General features: G+C 41.5%; 2 protein-coding genes across 2 annotated transcripts; both read left to right on the top strand.

Annotated features, from left to right (window-relative positions):
* Nucleotides 1-399: 399 nt before the first annotated feature.
* On the top strand, nucleotides 400-4122 carry LOC130135971 (AAA-ATPase At5g57480-like). The gene is made up of 2 exons (XM_056305887.1): nucleotides 400-471; nucleotides 2965-4122. The coding sequence occupies exons 1-2, from the start codon at nucleotides 400-402 to the stop codon at nucleotides 4120-4122; spliced, it is 1230 nt and encodes a 409-aa protein (XP_056161862.1).
* Nucleotides 4123-12468: 8346 nt separating this feature from the next.
* LOC130135988 (alpha-glucosidase-like) lies at nucleotides 12469-17640 on the top strand. The gene is made up of 5 exons (XM_056305924.1): nucleotides 12469-12777; nucleotides 13869-14611; nucleotides 15213-15443; nucleotides 15552-16195; nucleotides 16539-17640. Exons 1-5 carry the CDS (start codon nucleotides 12503-12505, stop codon nucleotides 17439-17441), a joined length of 2796 nt encoding a protein of 931 aa, XP_056161899.1. The 5' UTR covers nucleotides 12469-12502; the 3' UTR covers nucleotides 17442-17640.
* Nucleotides 17641-19956: the final 2316 nt, after the last annotated feature.

The following is a 19956-nucleotide window of genomic DNA, read 5'->3' as shown; positions in this document are numbered from 1 at the left end:
GCAGTTCACCAAAATTTCATAAAATTAATGCAGCACCTGAACATATAATGACAAGGCATTTCTCTCCTCAAGAATTCTGTTAAATAGGTCTATAGATGCCATTATCACTTTAGTACAAATCACCAAAAAAAATCAGCAAGGAACATAGAGCATCAACTTCCTGGGTGAAGAACAAAGAACAGAATTTATCAATGCTGTGGAGACAAGTTCGTCATCTAGGCCCTTGTAGCAAGCCCACGAGCAGTTCAGAAGTTCAGAAACCCACGAGCAGTTCACAAACCCATATTGCAAACCCACGAGCGTGTGAGGAGAGGAGTCGAGGGGTGTGCGAGAGTGGGCGAGGGACTAAGGCGAGGGGCTGTGGCGAGGGGTACGAAGAAAGGAGATGGAGAAAACGAGATGGAGGGAAGTAGGCTGGGCAAGTGGCTGAAGCAGTATGGTGATGGCGATGGAGATGGAGAGGCTAGAGAGGTAGGGCTGTAAACGGTTTGGTTCGGTTCGGTTTTCTTGAAAAATCGAACCGAATCGAACCGTTAAGGAAGCACCCCTGAACCGAACCGAAACTCGCTCGAACCGAATTGGAACCGAACCAAAAAACCGATTTGGTTCGGTTCGGTTCAGATCAGTTTTCAGTTTCTTCTTCTTTTTCTTTTTCTTTTTCTTTTTCTTTTTTGCTTTTTATTCATGGCTCGATTTTCTGTTTTTTCTACTTTTTTTCTTTTCTTTTTTTTCTATTTATTCCTATAAAAATGTTTTATTCATTTACGCTATTCAACTATTTATAATTTCGATTAACTTATAAGTGTGAGTTCTTACGTTAATTACTATTTTAGTCATTTCAATCTGATACGTCAGATCTTGTCTCTTTTTTTTATATAAATTGTCATTCAATACCTCAATATGGGCTTGAATATTTTCATCCCAATTAAAAAAGAATGAAGTCGAAACTTTAAGTTACAATCAATTCACTTTTTGTGAACTCATTCAGCATTTCCTCGTATGCATATTGACATAATGGAAAGTGTATCATGTTATATAAGGTCAATATAATCCTATACACAAGTTATTTGTGATATGACCTCACAAATAAAAGGAGAATTGGAGCTAACTGCACGTGGAGCGCTTATACGTAGCTTGTGGTCATTGAATTAATCTACTGATTTGTATTCCTAAAGCGGGCTTTTCAGGAAAGACAATCATTTACACAGTGATGCATCAGCATCATTTTCATCATCATCCAAGCTCTGCCTTCTTCAAAATATCAGCAACTTTCGCTCAACGTCTAACAGAAAGAAGAAAGCTACAGGAAGTTTTTGCTGCTCAACCGCAGTGATCTACTCTAATGCTCCTTAAAATCAACCAAACTGACCAAAAGCATATTGTTTGGGGTCTTTCATAAACTAACAGCGGATAAAAGACAGGTCCTTCTGATATAAGGTATTGGAGTAAAAAAAATTGGTGTTGGAACTAGTCTGCACTCACATATCTTATTCAAGAGATTATAAAATGCCCAACTTTACTGTGTTTACTGGGGAAAATGATCAATCAACATTGGAAAACATTAGAATAGGAGTGGAAATCCCTTCAAGTCGTTGGCAATACGCTTGCTTTGAAAAATGGCAAATTCTTACATAGAGCTCGAACAAGATCGCATGTGCATATAAGTTCTCCCACCACCTCATTTCTCTTGATGCATGTGACCTCTACATGCGGTCCGATACCCCCCTTTCTTGGATAATATTGGAAGAGCTATCAATGAGCTAAATTTACCTTAAAGTGATGTGTTTGTTACAAGAAAAGTCGCTGATTTGAAAAATATTTTCTTAAAATTAACTGTTTGTATCACTAAGAAAAATTAATCAACGAATTTACTTTAAAGTGATGTGTTTGTTATAAGAAAAGTCGGTTATTTGAAAAATATTTTCTTAAAATTAACTGCTTGTATCACTAAGAAAAATTAATCAACGAAAGCTCTGTACAACTTGATTGCTGCTGCCGTGAAAAGGAATGTGCGCGATGGTGAGACGAGAGAGAGGTGTGATGCATCAAGGGTGTCTGAGAAGGGACCATGGAATCGGGAATGGACGTAATTTATGGGAATATAATACGGTCCAAATGTGATAATGCTTCTTATTGAAGCCTTTACCCAAGTAAATGGGCAAGAGATATAATTATGAAATCACATTCACAAATATGCGAGATATATAAATAAAATGTTTAAAGGATATTTTTGTATAAAACATATATGAAATATACTTTTTACGTGTATTTAATGGACACTTTCACTGGATAGCACTTGGGAGACTTCCCCTTGTATATTGTGCCAATGACAAGTGCTCGAATTGAAGATGTAATTACGTCAATAAACCGCCAACAAAGTAGGACCCTTATGCAATACTTTGCTCACCCATTACCAAATTGAAACTTAATTTAGGTTCCATTTGTTTCGCGAAAGAATAAATGATTTGAAAAATATTTTTCGCGAAGAAGCATTATCACATTTGGACCGTATTATATTCCCATAAATCACGTCCATTCCCGATTCCATGGTCCCTTCTCAGACACCCTTGATGCATCACACCTCTCTCTCGTCTTACCATCGCGCACATTCCTTCGCGCCAGCAGAAATCAAGTTGTACAGAACTTCCATAATAAAATACAGGGATAAAGTTCAACTCGCAACGCAATATCAATCGGGCACCAAATCTCTCTCTCTAATTCTCTAGAATCTCAATACTCCAAAACCAATCTCTCTCTTAAGCTTTCCGTTGACTTTTGTCCTTTAGCATTTTTTTGACTCCTTAAAACTCCTCAGTTTCTGAACGCCCATCAATCAGAACAGCTCCCCCCGCACCACCCGCGCAACGCGCCGCCCGCCGCCCACCCCCACCCCCCTCCCCCAAACATTGTCCTTCCACACCTAGAGATCTTCAGAAAAGTCTCAACTTTGGCTCACACTGAAAGGCAGAAATGGAGAGCTCCTGGGCATCCCTGGCCTCCCTCCTGAGCATCCTGTGGGTGGTGTTCCCGCCGGAGCTCCGGTTTGCCTCCCTCAAGTTCCTGAACCGGGCCTTCACCTGCTTCTCCTCCTACTGCTACATCGACATCACCGAGAATAACGGTGTCAACACCAACGTGCTCTACAACGCTGTCCAGCTCTACCTCAGCTCCTACGTCTCCGCCTCCACCTCAGCCAGCCGCCTCTCCCTCACCCGCACCATCAACTCCAGCGCCACCATCTTCGGCCTCTCCAACAATGACTGCATCAACGACGTCTTTAACGGTGTTGCCGTCCAGTGGGAGCACATGGTGACACAGCGCCAGTCCCAGACCTTCTCGTGGCGGCCCCTCCCCGACGAGAAGCGCAGTTTCATGCTCCGGATCAGGAAGGGCGACAAGGACCTCATCATCCACTCCTACCTGGACCATATCATGGACAAGGCCAACAACATCCGCCGCAAGAACCAACAACGCCTCCTTTACATTAATTTGCGTGGCAGGTCGCTCGATTCTCATAGCCACCCTTGGGAATCGGTGCCGTTCAAGCACCCGAGCACCTTCGACACGTTGGCCATGGACCCGGAGACGAAGGGGAACAACATGGAGGACCTCTGCAACTTCGCAGCCAGGCAGACCCTATACCAGCAGACAGACCAAGCCTGGAAGTGGCGCTACCTGCTCAGCGGCCCGCCCGGGACAGCGAAATCGAACATTTTCGCCGCGATGGCCAATTTCCTCGGCTATGACATCTACAACCTCGAGCTGACCAAGGTGCACTCCAAGTCCGAGCTCCTGAACCTCCTCATGAAGACCAGCTCCAAGTCCATCGCCGTCATCAAGGACATCGACTGCTGGGTCAATCTGTCGAACCGGTCCAAGGTGCCCCAAGCCATCGCACCTCAGAGCTACAACGACCCCGGGGTGCCTGACACCACACGCAGTGTTGAGGACGGGAACAACAACACCAACACCATCTGGGGGTTGCTCAACTTCCCCGACGGCCCGTGGTCGTGCTGTGGGAGCGAGAGGATCTTCGTATTCACCACCACCAACCGCATTGAGAAGCTCAACCCAGCATTGCTCCAGAGCAGCCGGATGGACATGCACATCTGCATGAGCTAATATTAAACGCTCCGCATTCGTGTCTTCCTATAAACATAGATATAAAGCTCGTTTATCCACTTGGTTTATTCTTTTGGATGGCGGGCCACATCCCATGTTGTGTTGGGGTGTAGCTTGTGGAGATGTTGCAATGTGCATTGTCTGATTATAGGTCAATTATCTCATTAAGAAAAGCATTCTGCTCTTTTATCTTAATCAAGGGAATGTTATTTCCTGGTTAATTTTCGTTGCTTTGAAGATCAAATTGCCCCTACTTTCAAAGAAAAGATTATAAGTGATTTCATTCTACACCTAAATAATGGGAAGTACGCTTGACGCCTGAATTTTCATCGACAAGCCAAGCATACATTTTTTTTTTTTTGTAGAAATAGAAATTAGTAGTAAAAGAACAAAAAACTTTATAATAAATAAAAATCAAATAAACAAATAAATAAATAACTAATAAGAAATTATGAATTAAACACCAACCTGACCAGCCCAGTGAACCAAAAACCCATGAAATTTGAGATGGAGCCCGGCCCATCTCTCTCTCTCTCTTCATGACACATAGGGCCAAGCATATATCGAATTGTTAATTTCTTGCTGATTTTGAAAGAAAATTTTCTACTATATGAAATTAGAGATTTGAAACACCGTGAACATTTTACCCTCAATTCAAATAGATTATTGAAAAAAAATATATTACCAATAAAATACGTAATAAAGCGAAATTACCCCTGTTTGTGCTAAAAGTTCGCCAATTTAGTCCATCTAATTGAGAAAGGTACATAAATAATTAAAGAAAGGATAAATCGAAGTTATTGAATGTTTTATGGAAAGCAAGACTTCAAATGAAATTTAACAAAAATCGTTTTGTTAAAAAGTGCATTAGGGCGTTTGTAATTAACTATAAAGAAACGGGCAAAAGCCACAATAAATCCTAAACTAAATTCACTATGATACGTTTTCTCTAAACTTTTTTTCGTGACACCAAAAATCTCAAACTTGTATCCGTGTGACATATTTACCCTTCGTCAAAATTCAGTCATTGAAAACCGTTAAAAATTTGTTCACATGTACGCTAGAAAGCAAACGGTATTGACATAGAGCTTATGTGGCTTAAGTAAAATAAAAACGACGTTATTTTGACTGAAAAATCATTTAATAAAATCTCGACGGAGGGTAAATGTGTCACTGTAACGTCCTCTCACCTTGGGGTTATTAATGTGGCGTTCCAGGCTCGTCGCCGTCCCGTTTCTTTTATCTTATTAATAAGCACATGCGAAAACGTGTACAAACAAACTCCCAAACAAAATAATAGCTGAAAATCAGAGAAAGCACGACATGCAAAACACACTATTGCCATTATACATTACATAAACATATTTTTCAAGCTCTTTTCTACATGCCGTTCCACGTACAAACCATATCTGGTTACGTCCCAAGCGAAGGTCGGGGTTAATCCTAGCTTCTCTATGTCAACCTCCATTTTGACGGTTACACCAAAACGAATCGGAGGCGCGAAGCTCAACCTAAAAACATGGAAAACAACGGGAGTGAGTTAAAAACTCAATGAGTAAATTCGCTAATACTCATACAGGATGATGCCTCGCCCTCGTACTAACGCATACAAATATTTTCCTTGCCTTATGTCGATGACAAATCAATAACAAAGACTTTGACCTTGCCCTTGCTATATTTACATAAAAGCTCACCTTTATCCGGTCACATAAAAATGGGCAAAAGGACATTACAAGTGCCATAAGTTATGTACGGAGGTCACTTTGGTGCCATAACTTTTTTTTGGATCACTCTGGTGTCAAGTCGGAGGAAAAGAGATCACTTAAATGCCAACTCTGGTATGTTTGGCCAGAAATCCGACGTGGCATTTTTTATTAATTTCTGACGCCGACGTGGCTCGCCGGAGAATGAGTCAGCGTGTACAGTCAGCATTTTTTATTTTAAATAATTTTTTTTCCTTTTTTTTCTTTTTTTTTTCCTCTTCTTTCCTTTTTCCTTTCTTTTCTTTTTTTTCTTTTCTCCCCTCGCCGGCCGGGCTAGGCGAGGGCGGCCTCGCCAGATCTGGGCAAGGCGACCCTCGCCGACAACAGGTGAGGCCGCCCTTCGCCGACCATGGGCGAGGGGCGGCCTCACCAGATCTGGGCGAGGCGACCCTCGCCGGCGACAGGTCAGGCCGCCCCTCGCCCATGGCCAGAGAGGGGCGGCCTCGCCAGATTTGGGCGAGGCAACCCTCCCCGGCGAGCTTCCCCGGTGACAGGCGAGGCCGCCTCTCGCCCATGGCCGGCGAGGGGCGGCCTCACCAGATCTGGGCGAGGCAACCCTCGCCTGCGACTGGCAAGGCGACCCCTTGCCGGCCATGGGCGAGGGGCGGCCTCGCCTGTTGCCGGGGAGGGTCGCCTCGCCTAGATCTGGCGAGGCCGCCCCTCACCCATGGCCGGAGGCGCGGCCTCGCCTGTCGCCGGCAAGGGTCGCCTTGCCCAGATCTGGCAAGGCCGCCCCTCGCCGGCCATGGGCAAGGCCGCCCTCGCCCAGCCCTTCCCGGGCTTCGCCGGTGGCCGGGCTGGCCACCGGCAACCGGCCGACGAGGGGAGAAACGAAAAAAAAAGAAAAGAAAGGAAAAAGGAAAGAAGAGGAAAAAAAAAAGAAAAAAAATTATTTAAAATAAAAAATACTGACTGTACATGTTGACTCATCCTCCAGCAAGCCACGTCGGCATCAGAAATTAATAAAAAATGTCACGTCGGATTTCCGGCCAAATTTACTGGAGTTGGCACTTAAGTGATCTCTTTTCCTCCGACTTGGCACCAAAGTAATCCAAAAAAAAGTTATAGCACCAAAGTGACCTCTGTACACAACTTATGGCACTTGTAGTGTCCTTTTGCCCATAAAAATGTATAAGAAAATTTACACGTGAAGCCTCGCAACCAATCGGCATGCAAAAATATTCGAAAATATTCATACGTGAATTCATTGATTTTACAGTCGAAATCCATTCGGCATCGCCTCCTCAATATGCGGGTGACAGGTCCCCCGGAATCCTTCGGGCATCCAAAAACTTTTGGCTCATCAATAAACACACATACTGGCACACATATTTATCGTCATCCCGGCTCAACCAGGGCATCTCGATTCAACCGAGGCATCCAACTTCATGCTACGCATTCTGACTCAATTAAGGCATCCTGGCTCAACTGAGGCATCCCGGGGCTAGCTTACCGAGGCATCCGGGCTTAACCCAAGCATCTTGGCTCAACCAGGGCATCCCGGCTCAACCGAGGCATCGTCGTCAACGCTATATGACGACGGTCTTCTTCTTTTCATTTAGTGATCACACATCACAAGTCACACAAGCTGGTTTATTATTCTATATCTTAATCCACGCATACAAGGCCCTAGTTTCTATGTACACATGAAAAGCTCACAAGCTCATAAATCAACAAGCATGGTTAAGAACATCAACATATCACTTAAACTACTGCATCCAAGCGTCATGCAACCATGCACAAGAACAACGTAAAAAAATTCACATTGGGTTCATTTATTACATAACCAAAATCCATCGGTAACGGTTTAATCCCTCGTATGATCACGCGGTAGCAAACAAGACTTCGGTTCTTATCTTTCATTTTTAGTCGTTTCAAGAATGAAGCCCGAGGGCGTGCAAAACACGTATACGAAATGACTTATCGTGGTTGAGTACAAATAGGTATGCCGGGCACCAATCAAGGCCCGAGACTCGAATCGCTACACTTTAGCACCGACCTAGATCAAACTTGACATTGGAACGACATTCCTCAATATCGTCCAAGCCTAAGAGAGGCGCGATCCGACATGCCTACGTTTCACGTTCAATGTCGACGCGAACCTTTTCTTCGATGCACGGGATGTGCTTGACTCTTAACAAAATGAATCATGAGCAAACCATACAATAACAAGCACAAACTTGTATAAGTATACACACGAAAAATTTTACTTAAGAACAAGTACACCACCATTGAAAACAAAGTCATCTCAAAAATAATAATGGTCACATGAATATTGCTAGCAAGAATCAACGCCCATAAGAACAAAACCGTTTCAAGCAACAACAACTTCCCAAGCTGCGTTTCAATCACGTAACACACCACCTTATCCAAGTGTTAGGGAATTCACTCACCTGCAAGCACAAGAAAACGTCTACGGGCCGCAGGCACTGTTAGATGAAGTGGCGCCACATGAAACCCATCAAATCTGACAATGAATGTGAACTAGACTTGTATTATTCGAGTGGCACTCAATATTTGCTCCCAAGACACGGGCAAGAGCGACAAAAAAATGAATGGAGACGGAGATATCGACAAGAGAATGACCTCCATTTGTCAGCAATTTCTGCTTGCCGTTCCATTTAAATTGGGTAAACAAATTAAAGATCATACGGGATTGCATTCATACAACAAAACAGCAAATAATTAGACAGATAGGATATGCCATATGGTGCAATGGAGCCATATGGTGTATGGTCGGTGAGAAACACTCGACGACAAAACTCTAGTAGAGTGGACCTGGCCAAAAAGGAAAAGAAGGGGGCGATTAGCTCTAGCGATTTTCTATGGGTATTGTCGTGAAGGTCTTACACACATTACGAATGTTCGGTTTAAGTCATAATTACTCTGCACCACCCGCAACTCAAAAATACGAGATTTGCAAATCTGTCACGACAGTTTTACCAAAATTCTAGCAGTCAAGAAGTCCCTCAATATGTAATAATTAGGCGAAGTATGCTCACAACATAAATCGAACTCGTGATCTCATGGAATACAGGTGAATCATCTACCACCAGGTTATCACGACACTCTTGAGATGAACCTCAAGGGAGTTTAACGGAATGATGGGTGGGCGCAAATAATCCTCTCGCAAGATGGCATCTACACTTAGCACAAGCTTTCTCAAATCATATCAATTGCGACTTCTTCTTTCACATTCATTCATGATTATTTTGGAGTCGCCATTGCATTTGTACTAGGCCGGTTAGGAGCTTGATGGAGCATCAGAGACCACTTTTATCTCCGTGGATCAAATAATTGAGTCAGGGAACTTGGCTACGCTAGATTAAATTAACACGTATGGATTGGTACCTTTTTCTCTTTTAAGGAAAACCTTTGATATGCAATCTTGATTGATTTTATTTCCTTAACATCCAAATTTACATGGTCATGCATAAGGGCAAGTGCAATTGAAGCAATGTAAAAATAACACGAGCTATATCGGGCAAAATTAGTGCAAGCCTTGGAAACGATGTGATAAGAAATATATTCTAATTGAGATCACAACAAAACTAGTAAAACAAACTAAGTTAATCCTATCATGAAGTGCGAGAGGCGCCTAAGTTCATCTTAAATGATTAAACTCCGCGCAAGTAAACAATGTTGGAGAAAACCCACATTTATTCCTCTTTCTTTTTTATAACCCTAGGCGGAAAATAACAAATCTTAACCATATGGAAAAATGCCTAATTTAGTATAAGGCTCGCTCGCGAAAAAGCGCGTAACTTTCTCGACAGTGAGTGTCCCAGCAAAAGATCAAGAAACGAGTAGGAGGCTCACATCATAAACCCCACGAAACACGAGACTTCAAACTCGAGTTGGTCGCCTTCACCCGGGATGGCTGATGCTGGCGGGGAGTCGTCGGAGCAACGGACCGAATTGGTCCTCAAAGCTTTCTTGAGATTTTTTTCTCTCTCTTTCTCACTATTTGTTTTCTCTCTTCCTTTTTTTGTTCTCAATCTCTCCCCCTTCACTTCACTCTCGGCAACTTCTCTTTCCTTTCTCCTGTTCTTTTTCCTTGTTTGCCCGTTTCTTCTCCGTTCTGGCCACGAATCAACAGAGTTTTGTTCCCTCATCCTCTGTTTTTTCCTGTTCAGCTCCCACACCCTACTCTCTCTCTCTCTCTCTCTCTCTCTCTCTCTCTCTCTCTCTCTCTCTCTCTCTCTCTCTCTCAACATGGGCCTTGGTGGTTCACCAAAATCGGTGGATATGAAAGATAATGCTTTATTTCTTCAAAGGCATTTTGGCTAAGCAAATTCCTTAAGAGTGTGCAAAACGGACCGCCCAACTCAGGAACCGCCCGTATCGGACTGGCCGATTTGGTCCGGTTCCTGAAAGTGTCGGTCCGGTTTCCGGTTTCTAAAAGTGAAACCGGCGTTCGGGTGATCTGGTTCCCGGTTTCAAGGAAGAATAGGACCGACCACATATACTTTTTTTATTTTTACAAAAAAAAATTAGTAAAATGTGAATTAAACCCTAAGTGAACTTTATTGACATAGATTCATTGACAAAAATTAGTAAAATGTGAATTAAATCCTAAGTAATCGGTTCCATTGGAGACCGGTCCGGTGCGATCCCTGGTCCAAGGACCAACTGGGCTGGTCTTTGGTTTTCAATTTTGAGAACCGATCCTCCCGGTCCGAAACTTTACGGTGAGGAAAGAGAAGGCAAACAAAGAAGACTGGAAAGTCTGGTTGTGTTGGGGTTGCCACTCGCACCATGCGTGGAAGGAGCACCAAAAGATTCTGGGCAAATGGCCGACAAGAGGATTCAATCATTCTCCTTTGGAGTGCTCTGTAATCGTCCTACAATGAACAAGAAGGTGTAGATGAGAAAGATCGAAGTTAGGCCGAGCTTTGTTCGCTCAAGTCCTTCGGGCTTGCTTAAATTTGGCGCAAGAAAATTTGGGTCGGTTCGCAAAAATTCGCGATCTCATTAAAAGGGTGTCTAATATTTTTTGTTTAGAGGTGAAATTCTGTTATTGCCGACGGATTATATTTGTAAGGTGTGTTTATTTCGCGAAAAACGAAATAGTTTGGGAAATATATTCCCAAAAATGATCGGCCTGTATCTCTTACAAAAATGAAAAAATATTTTCGTAGTTCATAAAAATTTCTAAATACAAATTATCATTGATAATAAATTTATTTGTATTAATTAATTATTTTAAATAATGTGATCGATCATTTTTAAAATAATATTTCGCGAGACAAAGGGATCTCGTCCACGGACGTTTTGCACATCCCAACTTGAGAGGGGTTGCTCTAGTGGCCCATATAATGATTGTCATATTTCGTATACATTGTGTGGGACCAACCGTGTTAGATCTCACGAAAAAAAGTACACGGCTTTCAAATGATTTGTTCTTCCACGTTGTTGCGTATTTTTTTTTTGGGTCGAGCACGTTGTTACGTACTTGCTACGTAGAATACATCACATGATGTTCCGTAAGGTATTCAAAAATACTGCATCGTTAACCTTTCATCGTTTTAAAAGATAGCGCTTGCCGTGAAATTCATAAAATATCTCAAAATTTCAGAGTTTATTTGTAAAGAAGAATAAAAACCAAGTTAGTGATTGACCATTCTATCGTCATTTTTTTCTAATTAAATCTAGATATAAAAACATACAATACTTTTAACACGTAATCTCTACTTTTAATAAGAAATTTGTTGAAATCACCATCACAAAATGTTTCATAATACATTACTTATAATACACGATCATATGATTGTCATGTGAGACGTTACAGGACTCAAAATCTCAATGGGTGAATTGCAATTATCCCAAAAAATTACTAACTAAGAAAGAAACTAGAAACTCTTACATCTTTCTTTTAAAACAACATGAAAATAACATTTTTGTCGGTTTCACTCATCGGTTACTAAACTTGTTAAAATGGGTTATTTCTTAGGTGTTATATAAGTTAGTTATATTCGGTAAATGAGTTTACAATGGAAATAATATAGGTTTTAAATGAGTTCACAACTTACTTAAACCCAACTCACCGCTTGACCCTTTCTTCACTCTTTCCCACCTTCACTTTTTTCTGTGCTCGCTCATTCCGCGATCTCACCTATTTTCCTAAATTGGGAATATGAAAGTATTTTACCAATATGGATCAGTCGAGTATAGATTAGGTCGGGTATGCGTCACTAGATTTGAATGGGTCGAAACGGGTTAAGTTGGTCAATTTGGATCGATCCATTCTCGATCTGATCCACCCATTCGACGGATCCGTGACCGGATGATCCCCGCACATCACGAGGTCTTCCTCAAATGTGTAAGCAAGCACGGGGTCGAGTTTCTTCCACGTGCTTTTTTTGGTTTTTTTGTCGATAAGCACGTGAGAGGCCTTACGAAACAAATGAATTTTCTTGTCGTCTTCGTTGCTTTGCCCCTTCCTTCTGACGAGGATCTGGCTGTTGTGGGATGCGAATGCGAATGGTGGTGGAAAGATAAGACGTCTGCTGAGTCCCACTGCGACGGACGGGCGGGCGGATCGAGCCGAAGCTCATCCCACACTCTCTTTCTCTCTCAAAAGCTCGTGCTCTTCTTCTGATCCCCACCAGGAAGATATGGGGAGCGACGGAGGCCGCCATGGCCGCCGCCGCCTCCTCCTCCTCTCTCTCTTCCCTTTGATCTTGTGCCTCCTGCTGTCGCGTCCGTCGGAGACCGGCGCGTCGGGCGGAGGAGGCGGGGGGAGGACGGCCCCCGTCGTCGTCGGGTACGGATACACAGTCCGGTCAGCCGCCATCGACCCGTCGGGAACCGCGTTGACCGCCGAGCTCCGCCTCATCGGCCGGACCACCGTCTACGGGCCGGACGTCGAGAACCTCCGCCTTGTCGCCAGGTCAGAGCGAAACACATGTCGATTTGCTGTTGGCTAAGATGAGCCCTTCTTCTTCTTGTTCTTTTGCCGGTAGTAGCTCTGTAAGTTAGACCGTTTGGTGAGTGGCTTTTCTGTGGAAAAAATTATCCAAAGTAGAAAATTGTCAAAGGAAAAAAAATATATACATCAGATCGTTTCGCAAAAAGATGAGTAATTTTGAAAATATTTTCTTAAAAATAATCGCATAAATCGCTTAAATGTTTTCTTAGACGGTGAAAAATTATCGGTTCATTCATTTTTGTAAGTTTGCTATGATTTTTAGGAAAATAGTTAGCTATGATTTTTTTTTTAACAAACATTCATTTTTCAGAAATGAACCCATCAAAGCGTTCTCATAACGATGGTAGAAGTAATCGTTGGACGAGTTGGGGCTATGCCAGGCCCGAAGGTCGGGGGCCTATCGCACCACATAAGCCCGACCCTGACATGAAATTACATAGAAATGCTCATGCTGAACTTAGACTAAAGTTGGGGGCGAGCTTTCTCATGTGATTGTGTTGCCCGGGCCGATAAGGATGGAAGGTGAGCGGGTATAATTGAATAACCCAACCTAACCATATCCTAATGGACGTATATGGTTAGGGTTTCGATGGGTACGACAGGTCAATTGCTCAATCAAGAGGTTGCTCTTATTTTTAGCAATGTTATACTCAATTTTTAATGTCAACATATTTGCAAAAGAAAAATTAACATTTGAAATCACTTCATTTTAAAATTTCTAATTAACAAACAATGAAAAGAAATTATTGAATACACAACGAAAATATATAGCGTGTATATTTATGTGTGAAATGAGAGATATTTTGAAATTTGAATTTTTTTTCTAAAAAGGTTGTTGCAGAAAGATGATAATCAAATTTAAATATTGATTCATGTGCGAGATCGAATGTTAGAAGGAAAACAAAACAAACGAAAATAACTTCAATATTTACAAGTATAATAGTATATATCTAGATATACATATTTAATAGATTAATTTATAATACGCTTTTTTTTTTGCGGTCAATGAAAAATAGCTAATTTTGGCTTACGTCATCATCGTCTCCTTCCAGCTTCGAAGCGGGCGGTCGCCTTCGAGTCCGGATCACAGACGCCGACCACCGCCGATGGGAAGTCCCCGACGACCTCATCCCCCGCCGATCTCCCTCCGTTCCCCACCGCTCTCTCGCCGGACAAGCCCTAACTCCGCCGCCGCCTCCGCCGCCGCCCCGCTCCCAATGCCGCCTCTCCGCCGCCGCCGCCTCCGACCTCGTCTTCGTCCTCCGCAACACCACCCCCTTCTCCTTCGCCGTCTCCCGCCGATCCTCCGGCGACGTCCTCTTCGACACCTCCGCCTCCGACCCCTCCGCCTTCCTCGTCTTCAAGGACCAGTACCTCCAGCTCTCCTCCTCCCTCCCTCCCCGCCGCTCCTCCCTCTACGGCATCGGTGAGCACACGAAGCCGTCGCTCCGTCTCCAGCCCAACCAGACCCTCACCCTTTGGAACGCCGACATCGCCAGCGCGAACCTGGATCTTAACCTGTACGGGTCGCACCCGTTTTACATGGACATCAGGTCGTCCGCGGGCGGCCGCGGCGGCGGCGGCGGCGGCGGAGCTGGGGCGGGCACGAGCCACGGCGTCCTGTTGCTGAACAGCAATGGCATGGACGTGGTGTACACTGGCGATAGGATCACTTACAAGGTGATCGGTGGGGTGTTGGATTTGTATTTCTTCCCCGGGCCGTCGCCGGAGGCGGTCATGGAGCAGTACACCGAGCTCATTGGCCGGCCGACCCCAATGCCGTACTGGTCCTTCGGTATGCTGGCTTTCGTGGGTTGCTTTCGATTGCTGATACTGACATTTCGATGAATTTGATTCCGCTATTGTGCTTCGGCTTCTGTAGCTTTTTTTTTTTTTTTTTTTTGATAATCGAGGTGTCCGCGCGGCCGGCGAGCTAGGGCTCAAACCAGCGGTGATGCCCATAGCTTGTTCTGCACTAAATTTGAGATTTTGAGCATAATTATGTGGTGGTAGTATATGATAAAAAGAAGATGGAATTGAAGATTCTGAGTTTATTGCCCTTGACTAGCTCTATGAGTTTATTCTCTCATGGATATGACACTAATCGACGCTATTTGACCGATTAATCAACAAATTGTGTATGTTGTGCTCCATAGGGAACAAATCTTAGAGACATTGCATGTTATTTTCCTTTGAAAACCACTGCTTCCCAACCCCCAGCTGATCCTACCACAATGCTCACTGATGTTCAAGAAACATGGTCGCTTTCCTGGTATATGGCTAGATGTAGATCGGTTATAAAGTTTGATTCGCGGTAGATGGCCTCTTCTGCACTTTTTAATCGACAAGTTCAGAATGCAGTTTTACTGATAAAGTGTCTGTGATTTACTTTCTAGGATTTCATCAATGCCGGTACGGTTACAAGAATGTCGCAGACCTAGAGGGCGTGGTAGCTGGTTATGCAAAGGCTCATATTCCACTGGAAGTTATGTGGACTGACATTGATTACATGGATGCATACAAGGACTTCACTCTTGACCCTATCAATTTTCCGGTGGAAAAGATGAAAGAATTCGTCAGCAGCCTTCACAAGAATGGTCAGAAATATGTTCTGATGCTTGATCCAGGTATGCTAGTGGGGAAATTGTTGTGGTTGAAACTTGGTCTTTTAAGTTCTTTCAAATTGCCATCATAATACTTCTTTCCCTCTCTTTCGAATGGGTGATCTTTCACAGGCATTAGCGTGAACGAGACTTATGGGACCTACATCAGGGGAATGCAAGCCGACATCTTCATCAAACGTGAGGGAGTACCATATTTAGGTGTTGTTTGGCCGGGGCCAGTGTATTTTCCTGACTTCCTTCACCCGTCGAGCGAGAGTTACTGGGGTGGTGAGATAAAGAGGTTTCACGATGTTCTTCCTTTTGATGGCCTATGGATCGACATGAACGAGCTGTCCAACTTCATAACTTCTCCTCCTCTTCCTTCCACTCTCGACAATCCCCCCTACAAAATCAACAATTCAGGAGTTCATCGGCCGATTAACAACAATACAATTCCTGCAACGTCATATCATTTTGGTAATATTTCAGATTACAATGCTCATAACCTCTATGGACTCCTGGAAGCCAGAGCAACAAACAAGGCCTTAGTCAATGTTACTGGTAAAAGGCCATTCATTCTCGCGAGATCAACTTTTGTGAGCTCTGGCAAGCACACTGCACACTGGACTGGAGACAATGCTGCCACATGGAATGATTTGGCTTACTCAATTCCTGCAACTTTAAATTCTGGGCTCTTTGGAATTCCAATGGTAGGAGCTGATATATGCGGTTTCTCTCGGAACACAACTGAAGAGCTTTGCAACCGATGGATTCAGGTAAAATGTTTTGTGCCTAATCTTAATTTATATTAACTGAACAGCTCTGCAACCGAGTAGTTTTAAGCTTTTTCTGAATTTATATTCAGAGATAGGAATTGATGAATTTTCTTTTTCCTTTTTTGGGGGAAATTTTACCTCCTTTCGAAGACAGAAATAAACTATATCTTTTGGGTGAGGGGAAGTTCGGTTATCTTTTGTGCTTATACTTCATGCTATGTTGAATATATCTCAATCTTCTACGGGTGGGAAGAATATCAAGTAGAGACTAAATAGAGGTGTAAATCATGTTTTTCTATCGTACGTATTTAAGCACTTATTTTTAGAGCTTTTACTGATGCAGCTCGGGGCCTTTTATCCCTTTGCAAGAGACCACTCTGAAAAGTACAGTCTTCGTCAAGAGCTCTATCTCTGGGAATCGGTCGCTGCATCCGCCAGGAAGGTGCTCGGGCTTCGTTATCGCTTGCTCCCATACTTGTATACCTTGATGTATGAGGCAAACAGAAAGGGGATGCCCATTGCCCGGCCCCTATTTTTCTCATTCCCTGAGGATAAGATGACTTACGATATCCATTCCCAATTCTTAATTGGTAAGGGTGTGATGGTGACTCCTGTACTAAAATCTGGTGCCCAAACCGTGGATGCTTATTTTCCGAGTGGAAACTGGTTCGATCTCTTCAATTACTCAAATTCTGTGAGTACAGCTTCAGGAATGAATGTGATGCTCGATGCGCCACCTGATCATCCTCATTTGCATGTAAGGGAAGGAAATATATTGGCCATGCAAGGAGAGGCCATGACTACGGAAGCAGCTCGGAAAACGCCATTCGAGCTGTTAGTTGTGGTTGATGGGAATGGGAATAGCTCAGGGCAAGTGTTCTTGGACGACGGAGAAGATGCCGAAATGGGAGGGGGAGGAAATAAGTGGACTCTGGTGAAGTTTTATTGCGAGAAAACAGGGAATGATGTCACTGTCAGATCAGAAGTTGTTAATGGGGAATTTGCTCTGATGGAGAAGTGGGTAATTGATAAGGTGACAATTCTAGGATTGAGAAAAGGAACTAGGATGGCCGGACAGAGAGGGCATGAGTTATACAATGATGTAGAAGCAAAGTCCGGACAGAGAACAGTGAAAACAGTGGGAAAATCAAGTGATGGTGGAGAGTTTGTAATTGCTGAAGTCTCAGGATTGTCACTTCTGTTGGGAAAGGAATTCAAGTTGAAAGTGAAATTGAGCCAATCTTAAGACAAAACATTATCAGAAGGGTGTAATAAAGAACCAAAGCATGTCTCCAATAAGTTTTTGTGTGTTTCCAAAAGGGAAAAGCACACCAGTATCAAGCCACTTTCTTTCCATCAGTGGCTCTTTCTTTTCCCCATTCTAATGGGATTGTGCAGCTTCTGAGCTGGTTAAGATTCCTAGATAAAATTTCTTATGTTTTCTTGAGAGTGAAAATGATACAAACGGCTCTTAAATTTTTTGCCCAATGTGGAATGTCATCCCTGAAGTTCAATTAGTAGAAGGACAATGTAAAATATTTTCATAGAGATTAGGGACTAAATTAAACATGTACCAAAAGTATAGAAATCATATTAAACAAATTAAAAGTTCATAAATGACATTACACATTAAATTAAAGTTCAAGGCTTACATTAAACAAATTTAAAGTTTGTGGACTACATTGCACATTGAGCTAAAGTTTATGCGTCATTATCTCAAAAAATGTTTGGGCTTTCACATGATTTCCTCTTCTACGTTGTTACACGCTTACTTTGTAGAACACATCACATGATACTCTGTAAGCTGATCAAGAATAATGCGTAGTTTACCTTTCATCGTTTTAAAAAAAGATAGTGCTTGTAAAGAATTTCATAAAAAATCTCAAAATTCCAGAGTTTATTCGTAAAGATGAATAAAAACAATATTAGTGATTGGCCATTTTGGAGTCATTTTTTTCTAATTAAATCTAATTATAAAAAATACAATACTTTTAGGGCGGTGCTATTTCCACTCCCATTTTGCCTAAGATACTCCTCTCTCTTCAATTTATTGTTTCTTTTTTTTATCAAGCTAATAAAAAAAACCGCCTTAATTTCTATCATCTCTTTTGAGTTTCACAATACAAATGCTCCATTATACTCGACAGAATATCATCTTATCATGCATTATTTCACTTTACTAGGAGAAAATTATTAAATTTATTTTTTGTGTCATATTTTTAATCACAAAAGTTACATATATATATATATATATATGACGTCTTATAAGCACACAATTATTTGCCTATTTTTAATCAAATAGTTTAAGACTATATTTCAAAGTTGAAGCTTAAAATTCAATCTAATTATCTAGCCAATTTTGATCAACAACGGAAAAGAAAAATTGATCAAAATATGGAAAAATAATCAAATGTTAAATATGTTTATGTTTAGATCACATCTAAATATTAAAAAAAATAAGCACAAAAAGGAAAAAAAGGGAACTTCTTGTTGCTCTGCTCCTACCATGAAGAAAGAAAGTAATATCGATTATAAATTCAATCTAATAGCAAGTGGATCAAAATTTTAAAATATGTTTATGTTTAAAAATTTCATTTATAATAAGCTGATGTTAGCTTAAAAGTAAAGAATGTGTAATAAGATTCTCAACCCCATCTTGAAATACAAATCAAAATGTTTAACTTTAAAACTCAACAAATTTATTACAGAAAACACCTACAATGTCAATATTGGCTAGATATATAGATTGAATTTTAATTTCCAACTTTGAAATAAAATGTCACTCAAATTATTTGATAAAAAATAGGCAATTAATTATGTGTTCATATGCCTTATAGCCGTCATAAATGGAAATTTATAATAATCTATGTAGCTTTTTTGATTAAAAATATGAGATCATATATTAAAATTAACAAACTTCTCAAGGCAAAGTGATAACAAAATGCAAGATAAGATGATATCTTGTTGGGAGTAATTGAGTTTTTGTATTGTGAAACTAACAAAAGAAATGACAGAAATGAAAGCAATTTTGTCGGTTAGTCTAATAGAAAAAGAAACAATAAATTGAAGAGAGAGATAGAGAGAGAGAGGGAGGGAGAGAGGAGGGTATATTTGTCGTTTAACTAAATAAGGGAGTGTTTTAGCCAAAATGGAAGTGGAAATAGCGCCGCCCGTTTTTTTATTAGCTTGATAAAAAAAAGAAACAATAAATTGAAGAGAGAGGAGGGTATTTCGATCATTTAACTGAAACAGGGAGTGTTTTAGCTAAAATTGGAGTGGAAATAGCACCGCCCTTAACTAAATAAAGGAGTGTCTCAGCCAAAATGGAAGTGGAAATAGGGCCGCCCATTTTTTTTATTAGCTTGATAAAAAAAAGAAACAATAAATTGAAGAGAGAGGAGGGTATTTCGGTCATTTAACTGAAAAAGGGAGTGTTTTAGCTAAAATGAGAGTGGAAATAGCTCTGCCCTACTTTTAACACGTAATCTGAACTTTTGATAAGAATTTCGTCGAAATCATCGCCACAAGAAGTTTTGTAATGTATGACCTATAATTTATGATGATATGTTCGTTATGTGAGATGTTACAAAACTCGAAATATCAATAGGTGAATTGCAATTACAAAAAAAAAAAAAAAAAGCTCAGAAGAATACTAGAAATTCTTGAATTTTCACTTAAGCTCCGTTTGTTTAACAGAAAATAAAAGTTTGGAAAATATTTTATTAAAAACTATTACTTTTGCTCTTACAAAAATGACTAAA

Source organism: Syzygium oleosum, unplaced genomic scaffold (assembly GCF_021117445.2).
Source record: "Syzygium oleosum isolate NSW1041296 unplaced genomic scaffold, Sole_v2.1 Sole_v2.40, whole genome shotgun sequence".
Taxonomy (NCBI): Eukaryota; Viridiplantae; Streptophyta; class Magnoliopsida; order Myrtales; family Myrtaceae; genus Syzygium; species Syzygium oleosum.
This window is presented reverse-complemented; position numbering and strand designations above follow the sequence as displayed.

What these genes read in the sequence shown, in the direction of transcription:
- LOC130135971 (XM_056305887.1), top strand. Translation starts at nt 400, where the DNA reads ATGGAGGGAAGTAGGCTGGGCAAGTGGCTGAAGCAGTATGGTGATGGC. An exon ending in GAGATGGAGAGGCTAGAGAG is followed by an intron (nt 472 to 2,964) that starts GTAGGGCTGTAA and finishes TCACACTGAAAG; the next exon opens with GCAGAAATGGAGAGCTCCTG.
- LOC130135988 (XM_056305924.1), top strand. Translation starts at nt 12,503, where the DNA reads ATGGGGAGCGACGGAGGCCGCCATGGCCGCCGCCGCCTCCTCCTCCTC. An exon ending in TGTTCTGATGCTTGATCCAG is followed by an intron (nt 15,444 to 15,551) that starts GTATGCTAGTGG and finishes GATCTTTCACAG; the next exon opens with GCATTAGCGTGAACGAGACT. An exon ending in TTTGCAACCGATGGATTCAG is followed by an intron (nt 16,196 to 16,538) that starts GTAAAATGTTTT and finishes TTACTGATGCAG; the next exon opens with CTCGGGGCCTTTTATCCCTT.